Raw genomic sequence first — 15,522 nt, 5'->3', positions numbered from 1 at the left:
TAAACTTGCTGAGCGTGCCTCCTATACTTTTATCTTCTTTTGCACGTTTTAGTCGGGCGATTGGTTATTTACATGTATCGTATCCTATTATCAAGTATCATATCAGGTTTTCGAGTGATCAGTTTAGCAACTTGTTTCTGAGTAAGTTGTTGTGAGGAGAGCTTCACAACACCTACAGTCTTTCACAGGCAGACGACAAATACATAGCATGAGGAATCAGCCAGCGAGGGAGAGTTTCAATGGCTAATTCTCAGACTACAATTGCTCCAAAATACCAAACAGGCTTTTATACTTGACAATAATGTATAATTAATTATTGTTATGTATTTAAAAAAAGTGTTGGAAAGTGTTGTCAAATTAATGGAATGTTTACAAGTTGATAAAGGCATCATTGCTTCCATTCGCGCTTTTTCTTTATTATTCATCCAAATATTTAATAAATGTCCATCTACAAAACCCGCCATGGGATAGTATAACCTACATTACTATTATCAAAATGAGTGATCTACACGTTTTAATCCTCGATAATGGAGCATACGAGATCAAAGCTGGGTTCAGTGGGATAAACTGGGAACCTCAGTAGGTTCAGTCTTCATCTACCAGAGGATAGGTTTTATTATGTCCAGCAGTATGAGCTCAACAATCGATGTAGTATATTCCCCAACTCGATAGCTAAATCACGCTCAGAAAAGAAAATATATGTAGGAGACGAGATTGATGGATGCAAGGATTTATCAGGCATTGTTTACAGGCGGCCATTCGAGACTGTCAATCCTCCTCATTAGGTTTGTGACTTCCAGAGATGCTGACTGTTGGGTGTAGGGGATGTTGGTGAATTGGGATACTGAAAAGATAATATGGGACAGGTTATTCTCCCAATCAGTCATGGATGTAAGATTGTTCATTTTGACTAGTAGTGGCTCAAAGTGCATCAGGTTAAACCTTCCGAAACATCTTTATTGGTGACAGAACCGTACTTTAATCTTCCAAACATTGCCGAAACATATGATCAAATGGTTTTCGAAGAATGGGAATTTCAAAGCTACTATCGATGTGCCCGTATGGTCTACACCACAAGTCTAGGATTAAGCTGATGGGAGAAAGCCGCTGCTTTGATACCTTATGGTGGTCTGTTTGATAACGAGCAGGGCATACCTCCAGAATGTACTATCGTTGTCGACCTGGGATATTCCTACACCCATGTGATTCCAATCAAGGATGGGCAGATTATCTGGGGACACACCAGGCGGTGAGTTTTCCGGCCAAAAGGGTTACTTGCCATTAAAGGAATTACAGGATAGACATAGGAGGCAAGTTTTTGACAAACCACCTCAAGCATTTGATTTCTTTTCGTCAATGGAATATGATTGACCAAACCCATGTGGTTAATTCCGTAAGAGAAGCTTGCGGGTATGTCACTATGGATTGGAGAGGAGATATTGAAGCTTGCAAGTAAGCATATCGCGCTCTATTGCTTCAATCATTCTCTTAACTGTCTGCAGGAAAGATCCAAGAAAGAACTCCATAGTGCAGGAGTATGTTTTACCAGACTTTTCTGCAAACTCGGCGTCCCAAACTGGCTACATTCGCTCAGGACCTAATGCCGCTTTGCCTGACCCAAACGATGAAGGATTCTATAATGGCAAAAAAAGCAGAACGATTGAAGAAGAACAAGTCTTATGGATGGGCAATGAAAGATTTGCAGGACCAGAGTTGTTGTTCAATCCCTCTGATGTTGGTAGGAGACTCTCTGCTTGAACCTCCAAACAATTATTGAGATAACGGATAGGCTTGACTCAAATGGGATTACCGCAGACAATTGCCAGTGTCATTTCAACGATGCCCGAGGAGTTAAGGGGTATGTTTTGGGCACACATTGGCATAATAGGTGGGCTAGGGAATATAGAAAATTTAGGCGAACGATTGTAGGTGGTCTTTCTCGCAAACTGCTGCATACACTCATGAACCACCTTGCCAGAGAGCGTGACCTACAATCACTGTGCCCGATGGGTTTTGAAGTGGGAATCTACGAGGCATTTGAGTGAGAGATTTTTTTAGCCATGGCATCTTCTTTGACTAACCATCTCTAGTCCGGCTAGTCCAGCTTATACATCCGCAATAGCTTTCACATCTTCAGAAGCTTATTTATCTGACTACCCAGTCACCCGAGCAGAGTATCTTGAGCATGGTTCCTCCATCTGTCGGCGACGCTTTGGCGGTCCTGTTTACAATAATAATCCTCCCGGGTTCTATACCGCTATGGATGGCGAAAATGATGAGATCAGTGATGATGAACGAGAACGTCGGTATGCGTTGGGCTTGGAAAGTATAAGAAAGGGAAAAGGAAAGAAGAGAAAAGAAGAGGAAGAAGTGATTAGTGGAAATTGGGGCGGAAGAAGAAGACGAGCAAACGGCCTTGGAGGTCTATGAGAGGCTTATTCATGGTTTCCTGGATATGCTCAAATCCAATCCATTCACGATATCATTAGGTGACATGTATCTTTGAGTGTCAACTTGTCCATCTCTATGACGAATGAAATTTAAATGATCCCCCATTTTTTCCTCTGATGACGCTTTCGTCTTTCCAGCACGACAACCTCCACCCATTCTTTATCTTTAATTATTTTTCTTTAATCTTTTTAACCAGAAAGAAATATTTAATCATCTCAGCAAAGGCAATAGATAATGTCCCAGCGTATCCACCTCAATCCTAACATGCCCCGTTCAGGCGGTACCTCATCCACGATGGGTGCACCTATGGGTGGCATGGGCTATACCCCAGACCCCATCTCTCGGCCAACTCCTGTCAGCGGATCATACAGCGACAATGAACTTTTAGCCAACGTACAAAAATGGAGTAGCAAAGCAGAGGATATGATTGAGACCTATACACAGGTAGGTCTGTCGTCATACGCGACGGATGGTGTGGGAGATTGGGAACGGAATGGTTGCAAAAAGGCAGTCGCTGATTTGTATCAACGTAGCCAATCAGACCATATGTCCCCGCAATGGCAAGATTTCTCATTGTCGTAACATTCCTAGAAGGTGTGTGGTCTGGGATGGTGGATGGATGACCTGACGTGAGGGATAGATGCCTTGCGAATCCTGACTCAATGGGGAGACCAGCTGTGGTACCTTCAAAAGTATGTCTCTTCTCCTTTCACTATCCTAGGCTGTGGCCGACATCTGTGCTATAGGCATCGACACTTTCCTTGGGGAATATCGCATCTCTTCCTTTTAATCAACGTTGTCGTGAGTGTTGGATGATGATTCTTTGAGTATACCAACACCAATCATAGGCGATGCTTGCGGGCTCATTTGGCGTCATCTCAAAGAGATACCCCGATTATTCTGTATTTTGCCTCTTTGGTGTTGTGATCGCCCAGGGTGTGTCTTTTGAGTTTTGAGCCAGGTTTCGACCTTATGGTTTTTTAGGATTGGGCTACGGGCTTTTATTCGACCTTTCCTTCTTCCTTCGCAACCTCAGTGTAATAGGTGGATTGTTGATGGTTTTGTCCGACTCTTTACAAAGTAAAAAGAAACTGTTTGCTGGTCTGCCCTCATTGAGCGAAACGGACCGCCGAAAGTAGTACGTTCCTGCAGTGTTTGCTCCTCTACGCAGCCCTTAACCCATCCATTTAGCTTTCAGCTCGCTGGGCGAATCTTGCTCATCTTTCTTTTTATCGGCTTCATCTTTCAAGGCAATTGGTCTTTTGCCCGAGTTCTCGTCTCGATCGTCGGTCTCGGTGCTTGTGTTATGGTTGCCGTCGGCTTCAAGGCCAAGTGGAGCGCCACCTTTTTAGTAGTCCTCCTGAGCGTTTTCAACGTCTTTATCAACAACTGGTGGAGCGTCCATTCGGCTCATCCTCAAAGAGACTTTTTGAAGTATGACTTGTAAGTTTATAAAGTCTTTTCGATGTAATCGTCTGGTTGACCGCGAAAATAGCTTCCAGACTTTGTCCATTGTTGGAGGACTCTTATTGCTTGTCAACATTGGTCCTGGTGGAATCTCTGTTGACGAAAAGAAGAAGGCAAGTGGTATTCAGTAGCTGAAATTGTCAAACTGACAAGTATTAGGTCTACTAACTACCGCATCATCATCAATGGCAATGTGTTGGAACTGCAACTTTTACTTTCTATACATGTAAATGAGCAAACATGAATTATGAAAATGAAAGCAAATCTTATTCTAAATACAACTTTCTGCATGAGCTTACTTGTTTCATTAAAAGAGCAACAAATTACAAGGCATCGGAGCAACCTTTTCCAAAGCTTCTCCAATCATATAGCATCCATATCGAACTCGTTCCAATCCACGTCCATCTCTATATCCCCTTCTTGCACTTGTTGCTGAAGATTATAACCCGTCGTCCATAAATCTTCCTGTTCAATGTGCCTCGTAAAATCAGCTTCTTGAGCCCTTTCGGCGCGCTCTGCTTCTTCCGCCTCTCTCATTAAACGATCATCCTCGCTTTCTGTTTCAGCCTGCCTATACCGCTCAACGTTTGTTGTGTTGAAAACTACATCTTCTTCTAATTGATAGAGCAGCGCTCGTTCTTCTCTCTGCATTGCTTCAAGCTCTTCTTCCCAAAAGTCTGGTAAATCAGGATCTGATCCTCCCGTTTCTAGTTCTTCCGATACGATGGCCGCGTGGCGGGCTTTCCTCTGCTGTAAAATCACAATCCGTCTAAAAATCTAATCCTCGCGTTAACCCCAACCCCAAGTCGATGTGAAAGCCTCACCTCTTCGTCATCTTCCTGCGCTTTTCTCTCTGCCTCTTCCTCATCGAGAGGCGATTGCTTGGATATCCCTCGCCGCTTGTTCAAATCTCTGTCCTTGGCTTCTCTTCTACGTTTTCTTTCTTGCATACGACGCGTGAACCGCTCGCGCCACATAGCACCCTCCAAAGGTGTTGTCCCTTCTGAGAAAAGATCCGTCGACGTTCCAGCTATGGGGCTCGAGGCTGACGCCGAAATCCGACGCGCAGGTCTTTCATACCGCGTTGACAGTGACTGTTTCCGTCCTTGAGACTTGGTCAGCGGCGGTGGCGCACCTCCCGGGATGGGACGAAAAAATGGCGTTGGTGATGTCTGAGGCGAAGACGACGACGCGTGGCAGGTATCAAGATGGTTTTTAACGGGCTGAGTGAAGGGATTCAAAGGGGACGAAGAAAGCGGTAAATGAGCTGAAAGAGGTGGAGATGACAAAGAAAACATGAACGATATGGATCCAGACCCCAGATAATGGCCGCAGACAGATCCAATTTTTTGTGGAAAGAAATAAAAGTGACGGATGAAGAAAAGGTTGTGAATAAATGACAACGAATGGGTTAGGCGTCTTACGTAATGTCAATTATCATTTTTTGACTCTTTCTACATAGAAATAATCTACGATCTGCGCCATCTTCCAAGTCGTAGCAACGATGTCGAAAGCACTCAAAAGAAGAGCAAACCCAACACCGCTGGTATCTACAGTCAACAGACAACACCGATGCTATCTTGCATGTCCATCTGACTACCAACTATTATCAAGACATGCTCTACTCTGGATTGTCCTTCGTGAAATGTAGCGAGGGAGTATGGATATCTTCACCTGTGTGCGAAAGATATATTAATGGCCACTGTCCTTCAACCCTGATACGACCTTCTTCAGTTCGCTCTGGCGTATTGGTAATTGACAATTGACAATCTGGGAACGCTTCTCTTACCCATCCTTGCTCCTTTTTCGTCGCCTGATCTATTTTCGCCTGATTCAATACGCTGCTGATTGTCTCTTTCAATCTCTGCAACTCCCCATCTTCGACGGTAAAAGGCTCTCCAGCATATAAGCTTGAAACCTTTTCTGCGGCACTATTGCTGAAATTATTAGCAATCCTTTCAGCTGCGTCTGTGACGTTCGCATTCCAGAGTTGTCTGTTCAACTCTGGATCTTCCACAGTGGGCAACTCAAAACGTGTCATTTCATCTCTACGACCATTGCTCAAGTGCGATCTTCTTGTGGGAGTCACAATTGCTAGCTCATCACCCTGTTCACTGTTCATAAGCGCGGTATATGAAGATATAGTACTACACGCATCCCACAAGTTCTTCGGCGAGCGAGCGGTACGAAGAGCTTTTTCAACCACATCCAACACAATACGCGACATGGCATCGCTGATGTTATTGTTGGAGCGGAGTATGCGTGTAAGCTCTTGCTCCATTCGTTTTTTCATATCGGGATCATTCAATAGCTTTTGGAACGATGGAGTCTCGGGATACGAATCAAATGTATGCCCTACCAACTTTCTCACGGTGTTGTTGGTAAATTCAGTAATCAGCGGGGAGACTGGAAAAATGCCAGCCAAAAGCAGGCGCTGTTGGGCTTTGGAGTCATCCACTTTTCTCTTCAGATCAGAGATCATGCCTCTCAGCGCTTCTGTCGTTGAGTTTGCCTGGGCGAGCGCCAACGTCAGGTCGATAATTCTGTTTTCCCCATTGTTAGATACTTGTCTCCATTGGCCTGAATCACTATTTTGAGAATCTCTTGAAGTCGTTCTACAATGGAAAAATTTGCGCATACTCAATCTGATCAATGTTGAGAGAAAAAGTTGGTTCTATCTCCCTGGTTGTGATAGATAGATAGATAGATAGAGGGAATATGTATCATATATATCGTAGCGACGGCGGTACAGCCAGGTGGAAGCGAGATCGGCTATGAAAGGGTGAGTGGTGGTGGCCTCCTTGTTATTTCTGGTCCGACTCGTTCCCTTATTACGTAGACTATTGCAATTCTCGTTTAGTTGTTACAATTCAGCTTCTCGTCCTCAAAGTGCTCCTTTGTAGGTAGTCAAGTAGTCGTAGACACAAACATCAAGAGAGAAGTAGGATTGCGTATGATAATAACCTTGAAGATGCCTAAAAGACTTGCTTCGATTTGGCGAAATGCGTTTATTAAGGTGATGGAAAAGTTAACTCTGCGTTAATAATATTCAAATAGGAAGACATCTGGTGTGCCACACTGCATTTGTGTTGGTATATTGTATGTCTACTAATATACTAACAGGCGTTCCAATACAGCAAATGTAGCACTGGTGTTGCATGAATAAAGTATCTAAAGAAATGTGCATCTAAGCATTCAACATTTATCCATCGTCCTCCTCTTCCATAATCCCGCGGGATTTCCAAGAGTGGCAAGGTGAGGTGCTTGCACTTACAAAATACTTGATCAACGTTTTCATCACTGTTGTGCCTGGTGCCTTGCTGTTTTCTTTATCTTGATTAGATAAAATCAAGATAAAAGTCCTTAAAGTATTCATTACAACTATTGCAACAGAGATTGTTGTTTTACTGGCTTATAAACGGCAGAAATGGCAGGATAGAGCGGACCTATTCGAGACACAGCTCATGAGCTCAACCATTGGCGTTACCAACGACCAAGATGACGCTGTCCTACCCATCCATCTCCAGCCAGTCAGCCAGCCCACATTGGCATCTCTCTACGCCTTCTCTACGTCGCTTTCACTCGCCTATGCCCCTCCATCCCACCTATCGTCCATCCCAACTGACGCTGCATCGGAAATTTCAAGGTCCTTGGTGGAGGTCAGTTGTGTTTTTGGTTGAATGACTGCCCAGATGGTAATCTTCTTCCGTCGTCTTTCTCCTCTTCTTTTTTCAAAAGACTAAACTTGTGTATCTAGACGAGCGCTGACAAGTGTTTTGAGTTGGAAATATATCTGGTCAGTTCTGGCTTGTCTGCTTGCGCTGAACCCGATAATAGCCTCTATTCAAATGGTGAAGCTTTCGAGAGGCTTGACTTTTGCAGCACTGCTGCAACTCGCTACAGCAAAGCTCCAACTGAGGCTAGATCACCAGGCATCGAAACCAGATAAGCCAGCTCCTGGGTTTGGATGGGGAGCGGGCCCCATGAGAGGGGTAAACATTGGCGGCTGGCTCGTCTTGGAGGTGAGTGCTGTCGGAGAGGTTTGTGCTAATGTCTGGTAGCCATGGATCACGCCTTCGCTGTTCAGCAATAAGCCAGACTGGGTTGTCGATGAGTGGACCTACGGTATCTATCAGCACATGCAAGCGGATCCAATGGCAGAGATTAGGAAGCATTGGAACGGTTGGTTCAAATACACTGAACTTCAAGAGTAGGATGGGCTGCTTTGATGATGGTCCGAGGCTGATGTGAATGTCCAGTATCGCAGCGGCTGGTATCAACACTATACGTATTCAAATTGGGTGTAGGTCTGCGCGTTCGATGTAGAGCTGACGCTGTAGATTGGTCTCTTATACCTCTGGCGACTAATGAGCCCTATCTCGTGGGTGCTTATGACTATCTCAAGCTGGCCGTCACCTGGGCCTCGAGTCTCAACTTGAAGGTGATGGTAGACTTGCATGGGGCCCCTGGAGGGCAAAACGGTTTTGATAGTGAGTCTGGTTTGGTTTGACGTTGGTGATATTCTCATGTTTGCGTTAGACAGTGGTCTTCGTAATGTTCGACAGTGGTTCTGGAACGATACCAACATCTCGCGCACCCTCTCTGCCATCCAAGTTCTCACGTCTGAATTCACCCAGTCGTTTTATAACGATACTGTGGTTGCTATTGAAGTCATCAATGAGCCATTTCCCTATACGGCCAGCGAATCCAATGTTTTGAAAAGTTTTTATCAATCAGCGTATGGCACCGTCAGAGCCAACGATGGTGGACGCGGGATTGTTGTTGCGATTGACGAGGGATTCCAAGGACTGCAAACTTGGGAAACTTTTATGCAAGAGCCAGGTTTTTCAAGAGTGGCTATGGATACGGTACGTCTTGCTCGATAGGTCAGAGTTGACAGGCAGCACATTTACACAATGTTTGATCTCAACCTCATCTCTATGGGATATACGGAGAGCATTGATTGGTATTGCGGACAAGCTAATTATCTGCGACAATCAAACAACATCCACTGGACTATAGTTGGAGAATTCACGCGTAAGTAAATTTATCATGATGTTGACTGACACTGTAGCTGCGAATACCGATTGTGCTTTTTGGCTTAACGGGCGAGGGAGAGGAGCTCGATATGACAACACGCTCAACACATCTGCAGCGTATGTCACATGCGTTGATGTCCTTGTGTTTGGCTGAGTTGTAGAAATAGTTTAGAGTATCCGGGGAACTGTGATGGCAAGACTGGTTCAGATCCTAGCAAGTTCACCTCTGAATATGTCGATTTTCTGGCAAAATCTTTTGAGACCCAGACATGGGTATACGAACAGGCAGTATGTCGAGAAGATTGTTTAAGTAAACTGATGGACTTAGTCGGGATGGGTTATGTGGACATGGAAAACGGAACAAGCAGCGGATTGGTCGATGCAAACAGGGATAACTTATGGTCAGTACTTGTCAGATCATTTCCGTCAGCTAATATTCTGCCTGGAGTAGGTTGGATACCGAGCCCAATTTCGGCAAAGCCGCATGGTATCCCTTGTAGCGCATACACCAATGCGACGGCGTCTAGTGCCACCACTATGCGCCATGTTGCGCCTGTACACATCCTGTTATTATTGCTATGCCTGGGTGCTATTTTGTAATAATGGTCAAGATATCATGACCTATATTTTTAGACATATAATAAAGATATAATTTGCAGATTAGAGCGACGGCAGGTCCGTAAAGACGACTTTGTTCGGGAGCCTTAATCCATTTGTATGCATGCTGCTTATTTTCGGCGACTTTAACGAGCTTACGAGGCATGTTGTCTTGAGGTTTTCCCGCTGTTCAAGTTATTCGTTATATTGCAAGACAACCTCTAGCCATATGCATAAAAACTGCAAGAAGGATGAATTCGTTCCGTAAGGTTGTTCCACCAGATGATACTTTGAATAACATTTTGAATTTTTTGTTGAAGGAATAACCCCACAATATCGTATACAAGAAGATCTTGTGAAGTTAGTTTTGATGCCGCTCAAGTGTCCAATGACGCTCAAAAACTCGCAAGGTACTCTAGCTAAGCCTGTCATTGGCTTCGGAAGTCAACTTGGCCTGCCTGACTAAACCTTCAGGCGCATCGCCTCTAGGCATATACACCTCAATCAACCTCAGTCTATCAGGGACATTAAACTCTTCATCATCCAAGAGCTTGTTCAACTCTTCAGGAGTATGCACTTTGTAGCTTTGGTAAGGGGTTTTGCACTTTTTGCCAGCCAAGAAGGGAAGGAGAAGCTGATGATCGTACGGTTGGATGTTGTTGTATTCAGCGTTCCAGCCGTGGATTTGTCGTTCAATTTCATAGCCGTCATTGTTGAGGACAAAGATGTATGAGTGGACATTGCGACGAAGCATGGTGCCAATTTCTTGCAATGTCTGCACCATTCATTAGCCTTCGTATTAGGCGTGCAAATGGTAGAGGATACATACGAGTTGCAAAGAACCATCACCAACAAACAAGGCTGTTCTTCTCCCCTTCCCGTCTTCTTTGGCTGCCATGGCAGCGCCAAGACAAGCACCGACGGACCAGCCAATAGAACCCCAAAGAATTTGAGAGACATAGGTACAGTGCGAGGGAAGAATAATATTGGTGAGACCAAAAGATGACGTGCCAGTCTCTGTGATGATAATGTCTAACATCTGCTCGTCAGCTCGCCATTATCACTCATGAAACAAACCCACCATCGTCCTTGAACCAAGTCCCGACACGGGGCCACAACCAAGAATGTTTAATCTCATTACCCTCTGGCTTGGGGACAGCACTGATTGCCCTCTTTTGCTCCTGCATCTGCTCCAAAGTGTCTCTCACACCTTCACCACCCTTGGGCTTACCCAGCTTTTTGAAAGCGGGAGCCAACAAAGGCAATACATGCCTTATATCAGTAGTCGGATAGGCAGCATAGCCAACGGTGGTAGTGAATGAGTGAAGCTCTATAATGACCTTGGGGTCAATGTTGACTGAAAAGGAGCCAGAGTTGAAGTCGGATTTTAGTGCGCCGACATAAAGAACAAAATCAGCCGATTCTACCTCCTCCTTAACAGCAGGGAGAGAGTTGGCGCCGGCGTAGCATCCGCCATAAAGAGGATGACGTTCATCCATAAGCGACTTGCCCATAGGGGCTACGAACACGTTATCCTTGTATTACTGAGCAATACGACTTAACTCACTCTCGAAAAACCGAATAGCGCAAACATCTACTAGCCTCCTTACCTCACCAGCCATACCAAACCTGCCAGCACAAGCATCGACAATAACGATTGGTTTCTTCGCCGCAATGTATCTCTGGGCTATATCTTCTACGACGTGAGTTGTCACCTCGTCTGACGGAGGTGCCGAACGGACATCCGTAGGAGAAGTAGAGAGATTGAGCTGAGCGCTTTGCTTTGCAGCTGCAGAAGCGTCGGTGTTGGAGAGAGAAGTCGCAACAGACCAGGCAGGCGGGGCAGAATTGGGATCAGGCTATTGATAAGACGTCATCAGGCACGACTCCCAAACCACAAAAGATCGGGACACTAACCAACTTTTGCTTCAATCCTTCCGCGGACACTTTGGCATGGACAGCATCCGTAGGAACTTCGACATAACCTGGGCGGCATTGTTCGAGGACTGCCTTGAGAGTTTTATCAAATGCTTCAGTCCAGGTGGTAGACGTCTTGGGCTCGATGACGTTGATCAGAGCCTGAGAGCAAGAGAGGTGAGCAGACATGGTGGAAAAGGTGGAAAAGGAATCGGGAGTGTTGAGAGTATGGTGCAAGAGGGACTGCTTGGCCTAGAAAGGGTAAGTAGGGAGGTTGAGCAGTGCGAGAGCTATACTCACCTGCATCTGGATGCTAGGAGCGCCAACAATGTGAAGGACGGGAACGCGTTCGGCCAGACATCCAGCAATACCGCTGCGCCTTGTCAGCCTTCATCTCAAGACTTTTGCACTCACCAAAGTGCGGACAACTCTCCAACACCAAACGTCGTAATGACGACAGCAAGAGTCCGCTTGACACGGGCGTATCCGTCAGAGGCGTAGGCCTTCTCTCTATCAGTCCTATCTCCAGCGTTCCCAATGCCATTCCGCATTAATCCAACTCACGGCGTTGAGTTCGTTGGCGTTGCCAACCCATTCCAGCTCTGGGTCAGACTCGATATAGTCAAGGCTTTTTCTAGTCAGCTTGGCTAATTCCGACCCATGGTACCCACGCAGCCAAGGTAAAGTCTCCTGGAACACCAAAGATTTGCTTGACGCCTGCTTGCTTAAGCCTTTCAAGAATATAGACAAAAAATGGAAGTTGTTCTTCAGACATGGCGAATGTTTTACTTGAAAGATAAAAGATACATTATCTAAATATATATCAGTATCGAATCGGGAGTAACCGTAACGGAAGAGATGAATGACGAAATCAGAATTAGGCATGCGACATTTTGTTTCCCACGGTGGTTGCTTTTACGGGCATTTTCGGGGATTTTTGGGCCGATAAGATTATCATTTTTGGGCCAAAAAACCCACGTGGTAACGGGCATCATCATCAGGCACAGATCAAACCCTCATTTGGTTAAAACTCGTTGAGAGACAAAGTACGACATTTTTTTTTCTCTTTTTTTTTTTCTCTTTTTTTTTTCTTTTTTTTTCTTTTTTTTTTAATTTTGATTTTGATTTTATCTCTCCCTTTCTTTTCTTTCATTTCTATCTTTGAACCGCTACTTGAGAACTTTTCGACAAAACGCAACACTGATCTTGGACAGCTAGACGTTTCTGTGGCTGCCAGGTTTCTGTCACTAGGAGCAGCCTTGCTTTCTTGGCGTGGAAAAGAATAGGTGAACAGCATTTTGCTTAACGGCTGCCAGGCTTTTCAGTTGCTTTGGATTGAAAGAGGAGCAAATGTACGGCATGCGGGTACAATACACCATCTTCATATCTCTGTTCCTGCTCCTACCATCTAGCACGGCCGAGACATCAAGACCAAACACTGGCGACCAGCGGCAAGCCTTTCAGTTTTCCTTTACGGACTCCAACGTCATCTTGCCAGTTGCTTATACGTGTCCAACCCCGCTCTCGGTGTTCAAGAGGAGTCTAACAAATACAGAGACCGATGATCCAAAAGGCCCATATACAATGGTCACGCTTGTCCATGAGCAGCTGGTTGACGGCGCAGGTGTGCAGTATGAGCGGGTGTACTCGGCAAGCTTAAACGTGGGAGATTTGAGCGGTGAGAGGGATATTGCGCATCCGTGGGGGACTGGAACGCAATTTATTCCCTGTATGTGGGCCGCAAACGGTGTTTCCGGAGGGTGCCAGGTGAATAGTCTGGTTGCATTTATTTTCGCAAGCTTAAAGAGTTACAGGATCTTTACACCATTGTCCCCTCAGCAAACTTGACGGCTGAAGCATACGCTAACAACACCTCGGCTTGCAGACGTCCAGGAGTATTGGAATCTTGGGCAACGCCAATTAATGAAACGTTGGATGTTCGAGTGGCGGGTGCCTCTGGAGAAGTGGCTATAAATGCATGGCCACCGTCTTGTGAGTTCTTCTTTCTTTTTTGTATCCTGAACGGAAGGCCAAATTTGATTCTGTGATGCTGGTTGAAAAGATGTCTAGCGTTGTATTGACCAAAGATCAACAGGCTCCGATCTCCAGTTCACGCCCAAAAATGGTACGGCACCATATACACTTCTCATTGCACCAGCAAACCATCCGCCTGTGAACATCACATCCACAGCTGCTGTCCCCCTCAATTATACTATCCGTCTCACTCATGGACAGGCCTTTATGGTAGCCATGTACGATTCTGCAGGCAATTCTTGGGCGTATGGACCATTGCATGCAGGACTTAGTGATGATCTTGAATGTTTGATCGTAGCCACAGGTCAGGAAGAGGCCAAAAAGGAAGGTTACAGTTTAGGAGTGTTGGTTGGAGGGATTGTGGGAGCATTTGTCTTCGGCGCTGTCGGCGCCGCTGTGTTATTGTGGCTTCTTGGGCGGAAAAAACTGTCTAGTCCCAAACGTGTAAGATTTCCTTGCATTTACACAATCATGACTGACGTAACGTAGACTCCATCAACTGAGGACCTTTATGCCAATCCTCAACCGGCATCTTACCGTACTTCCGCTGGGTCAGTGTACATGAAGCCGGCGCTTGCAACGGAAGCACCTTTTGCAGCAGAGTTTGATACCCCAGCTACTCTTTATGATCCTCATATTTCTGGGCCTTGTGTCGCATATCCACAGCCATCGAGACCTTCAGAGACGAGACACAGCCCAAATTCCAGCACCAGTCCTGCTTCTAATGCTAGAGAAAGTCCCCGAATGAATAATGGAAGATCTTTTTCTGGATCACTGGGAGCGCGGAATAATACTGGGGATTATGTTAGTCCTTACGAGGTAGGAAGACCTTACAGCGACCACATCACGATGCCTGAATTTAGAGCAGCTGGCATGCCGGGCAACGAACCGTCTACCCAGCCTGATCAGTTGGCTCGCACGGGATCAGGACAAGCCGCCCAAGGCCACGACCAAAACTCAAACTACTCTTCCCAACGATCCGCACAACTTCCTATGAATACTACTCTAGCCCACGGTCGATTTGGAATCGCTGCTCCTACCTCACCCGCATCGTGCCATTCTATCATGGAAGAACCTGGATCACCTAGCTCGCCTGTACGAGCCGCTCGAAACGTGTATATCGTACACTCGGATGGAGGTGGAGGGGATGTAACGATACAGCTGCCCGATGTCAACTCGCGCGTCATCGAGCTTCCGCCGGGCTATCGTCGAACGCCTTCACCAACAGCCGCCATCTCTCGCGAAAGCCTTCCCCTCTCCAACCATCGAGTATCCATGCAGAGAGGGCACTCCGCCCCAAGCGAAGTCGAAATGAACGGTCTGATACCAAGGCCTGATACGAATCAGTTGGAACTGACGAGAAGTATAACTAGTGGATTGAGTGTAAGGACGATGGATATGGGAGAGGAAGAATTGAGAGCTAGGGCCGAAGCGGCTATGAGAGAGAAGCAAAGACCTTTATAGGCACTGCCTTGTTGGATGGAATGCTTACAACGTGGATATGGACATTGCAAAGCAAGTGATACGTTTATATATTTCTACTGGAAATTTTGGGTAGATCATGTTGTATACAGCATATTGTGTATAGGACTACCAGATTTGTGATATTGTATCTTCCTTCATAATGCACGGTAATACAACATGGCAACATAACAGTCACCATTTCTCTACATCTAGTCTTGATTTTCGCCAAGAAATCATTTCACTTGGACAAAACGATGCTCAACTCAAATTAACCTCGTAGCTTTACGCACTTCCCGTTTGTTTGATCAAATCCATCCAAACCTAGGCCATCGCCATGTTCTTCATCCTCTTTTCCTCTGCATCCTCTCCCGAATCTTCTCGAAAGCTTGGAGTATCAATCACTCCATCAACAATGGTATGTGCTACATGAATCCCTTCAGGTCCAAATTCACGAGCGAGGGATTGTGAGAGTGATCTCCAGGCAGACATACCCGAAGCAAGCGCAGAAGAACTCGTCCCACTGCGGATAGACATGGTCGCGCCAGTAAAAAGC

The 15,522-nt window shown here is 45.7% G+C and overlaps 7 protein-coding genes across 7 annotated transcripts; 4 read left to right on the top strand and 3 right to left on the bottom strand.

Annotated features, from left to right (window-relative positions):
* Nucleotides 1–496: 496 nt before the first annotated feature.
* L203_104662 (actin-like protein ARP6) lies at nucleotides 497–2,430 on the top strand (the record flags this gene model as incomplete). Its single annotated transcript, XM_066214042.1, has 10 exons — nucleotides 497–579; nucleotides 653–767; nucleotides 823–891; nucleotides 936–1,059; nucleotides 1,105–1,249; nucleotides 1,297–1,452; nucleotides 1,503–1,738; nucleotides 1,790–1,925; nucleotides 1,979–2,041; nucleotides 2,091–2,430. The coding sequence occupies 10 exons, from the start codon at nucleotides 497–499 to the stop codon at nucleotides 2,428–2,430; spliced, it is 1,467 nt and encodes a 488-aa protein (XP_066070139.1).
* A 255-nt stretch (nucleotides 2,431–2,685) lies between these two features.
* On the top strand, nucleotides 2,686–4,086 carry L203_104661 (uncharacterized protein; the record flags this gene model as incomplete). Its single annotated transcript, XM_066214041.1, has 9 exons — nucleotides 2,686–2,895; nucleotides 2,985–3,045; nucleotides 3,092–3,143; nucleotides 3,198–3,252; nucleotides 3,300–3,387; nucleotides 3,436–3,589; nucleotides 3,643–3,894; nucleotides 3,947–4,031; nucleotides 4,078–4,086. 9 exons carry the CDS (start codon nucleotides 2,686–2,688, stop codon nucleotides 4,084–4,086), a joined length of 966 nt encoding a protein of 321 aa, XP_066070138.1.
* Nucleotides 4,087–4,281: 195 nt separating this feature from the next.
* L203_104660 (uncharacterized protein) lies at nucleotides 4,282–5,216 on the bottom strand (the record flags this gene model as incomplete). Its single annotated transcript, XM_066214040.1, has 2 exons — nucleotides 4,282–4,695; nucleotides 4,743–5,216. 2 exons carry the CDS (start codon nucleotides 5,214–5,216, stop codon nucleotides 4,282–4,284), a joined length of 888 nt encoding a protein of 295 aa, XP_066070137.1.
* Nucleotides 5,217–5,539: 323 nt separating this feature from the next.
* L203_104659 (uncharacterized protein) lies at nucleotides 5,540–6,556 on the bottom strand (the record flags this gene model as incomplete). Its single annotated transcript, XM_066214039.1, has 1 exon — nucleotides 5,540–6,556. The coding sequence occupies one exon, from the start codon at nucleotides 6,554–6,556 to the stop codon at nucleotides 5,540–5,542; it is 1,017 nt and encodes a 338-aa protein (XP_066070136.1).
* Nucleotides 6,557–7,766: 1,210 nt separating this feature from the next.
* L203_104658 (uncharacterized protein) lies at nucleotides 7,767–9,457 on the top strand (the record flags this gene model as incomplete). Its single annotated transcript, XM_066214038.1, has 8 exons — nucleotides 7,767–7,958; nucleotides 8,013–8,128; nucleotides 8,178–8,206; nucleotides 8,259–8,408; nucleotides 8,458–8,760; nucleotides 8,993–9,074; nucleotides 9,125–9,358; nucleotides 9,409–9,457. 8 exons carry the CDS (start codon nucleotides 7,767–7,769, stop codon nucleotides 9,455–9,457), a joined length of 1,155 nt encoding a protein of 384 aa, XP_066070135.1.
* Nucleotides 9,458–9,969: 512 nt separating this feature from the next.
* L203_104657 (uncharacterized protein) lies at nucleotides 9,970–12,246 on the bottom strand (the record flags this gene model as incomplete). Its single annotated transcript, XM_066214037.1, has 9 exons — nucleotides 9,970–10,329; nucleotides 10,384–10,586; nucleotides 10,636–11,073; nucleotides 11,122–11,413; nucleotides 11,472–11,723; nucleotides 11,772–11,844; nucleotides 11,886–11,974; nucleotides 12,036–12,099; nucleotides 12,143–12,246. The coding sequence occupies 9 exons, from the start codon at nucleotides 12,244–12,246 to the stop codon at nucleotides 9,970–9,972; spliced, it is 1,875 nt and encodes a 624-aa protein (XP_066070134.1).
* A 584-nt stretch (nucleotides 12,247–12,830) lies between these two features.
* L203_104656 (uncharacterized protein) lies at nucleotides 12,831–14,969 on the top strand (the record flags this gene model as incomplete). The annotated part of the gene is made up of 4 exons (XM_066214036.1): nucleotides 12,831–13,238; nucleotides 13,286–13,463; nucleotides 13,567–13,949; nucleotides 13,995–14,969. The coding sequence occupies 4 exons, from the start codon at nucleotides 12,831–12,833 to the stop codon at nucleotides 14,967–14,969; spliced, it is 1,944 nt and encodes a 647-aa protein (XP_066070133.1).
* Nucleotides 14,970–15,522: the final 553 nt, after the last annotated feature.

This window comes from Cryptococcus depauperatus, chromosome 5 (assembly GCF_001720195.1).
Source record: "Cryptococcus depauperatus CBS 7841 chromosome 5, complete sequence".
Taxonomy (NCBI): domain Eukaryota; kingdom Fungi; phylum Basidiomycota; class Tremellomycetes; order Tremellales; family Cryptococcaceae; genus Cryptococcus; species Cryptococcus depauperatus.
The sequence above is the reverse complement of the archived record's forward strand: the minus strand, read 5'-3'. Positions and strand labels throughout refer to the sequence as shown.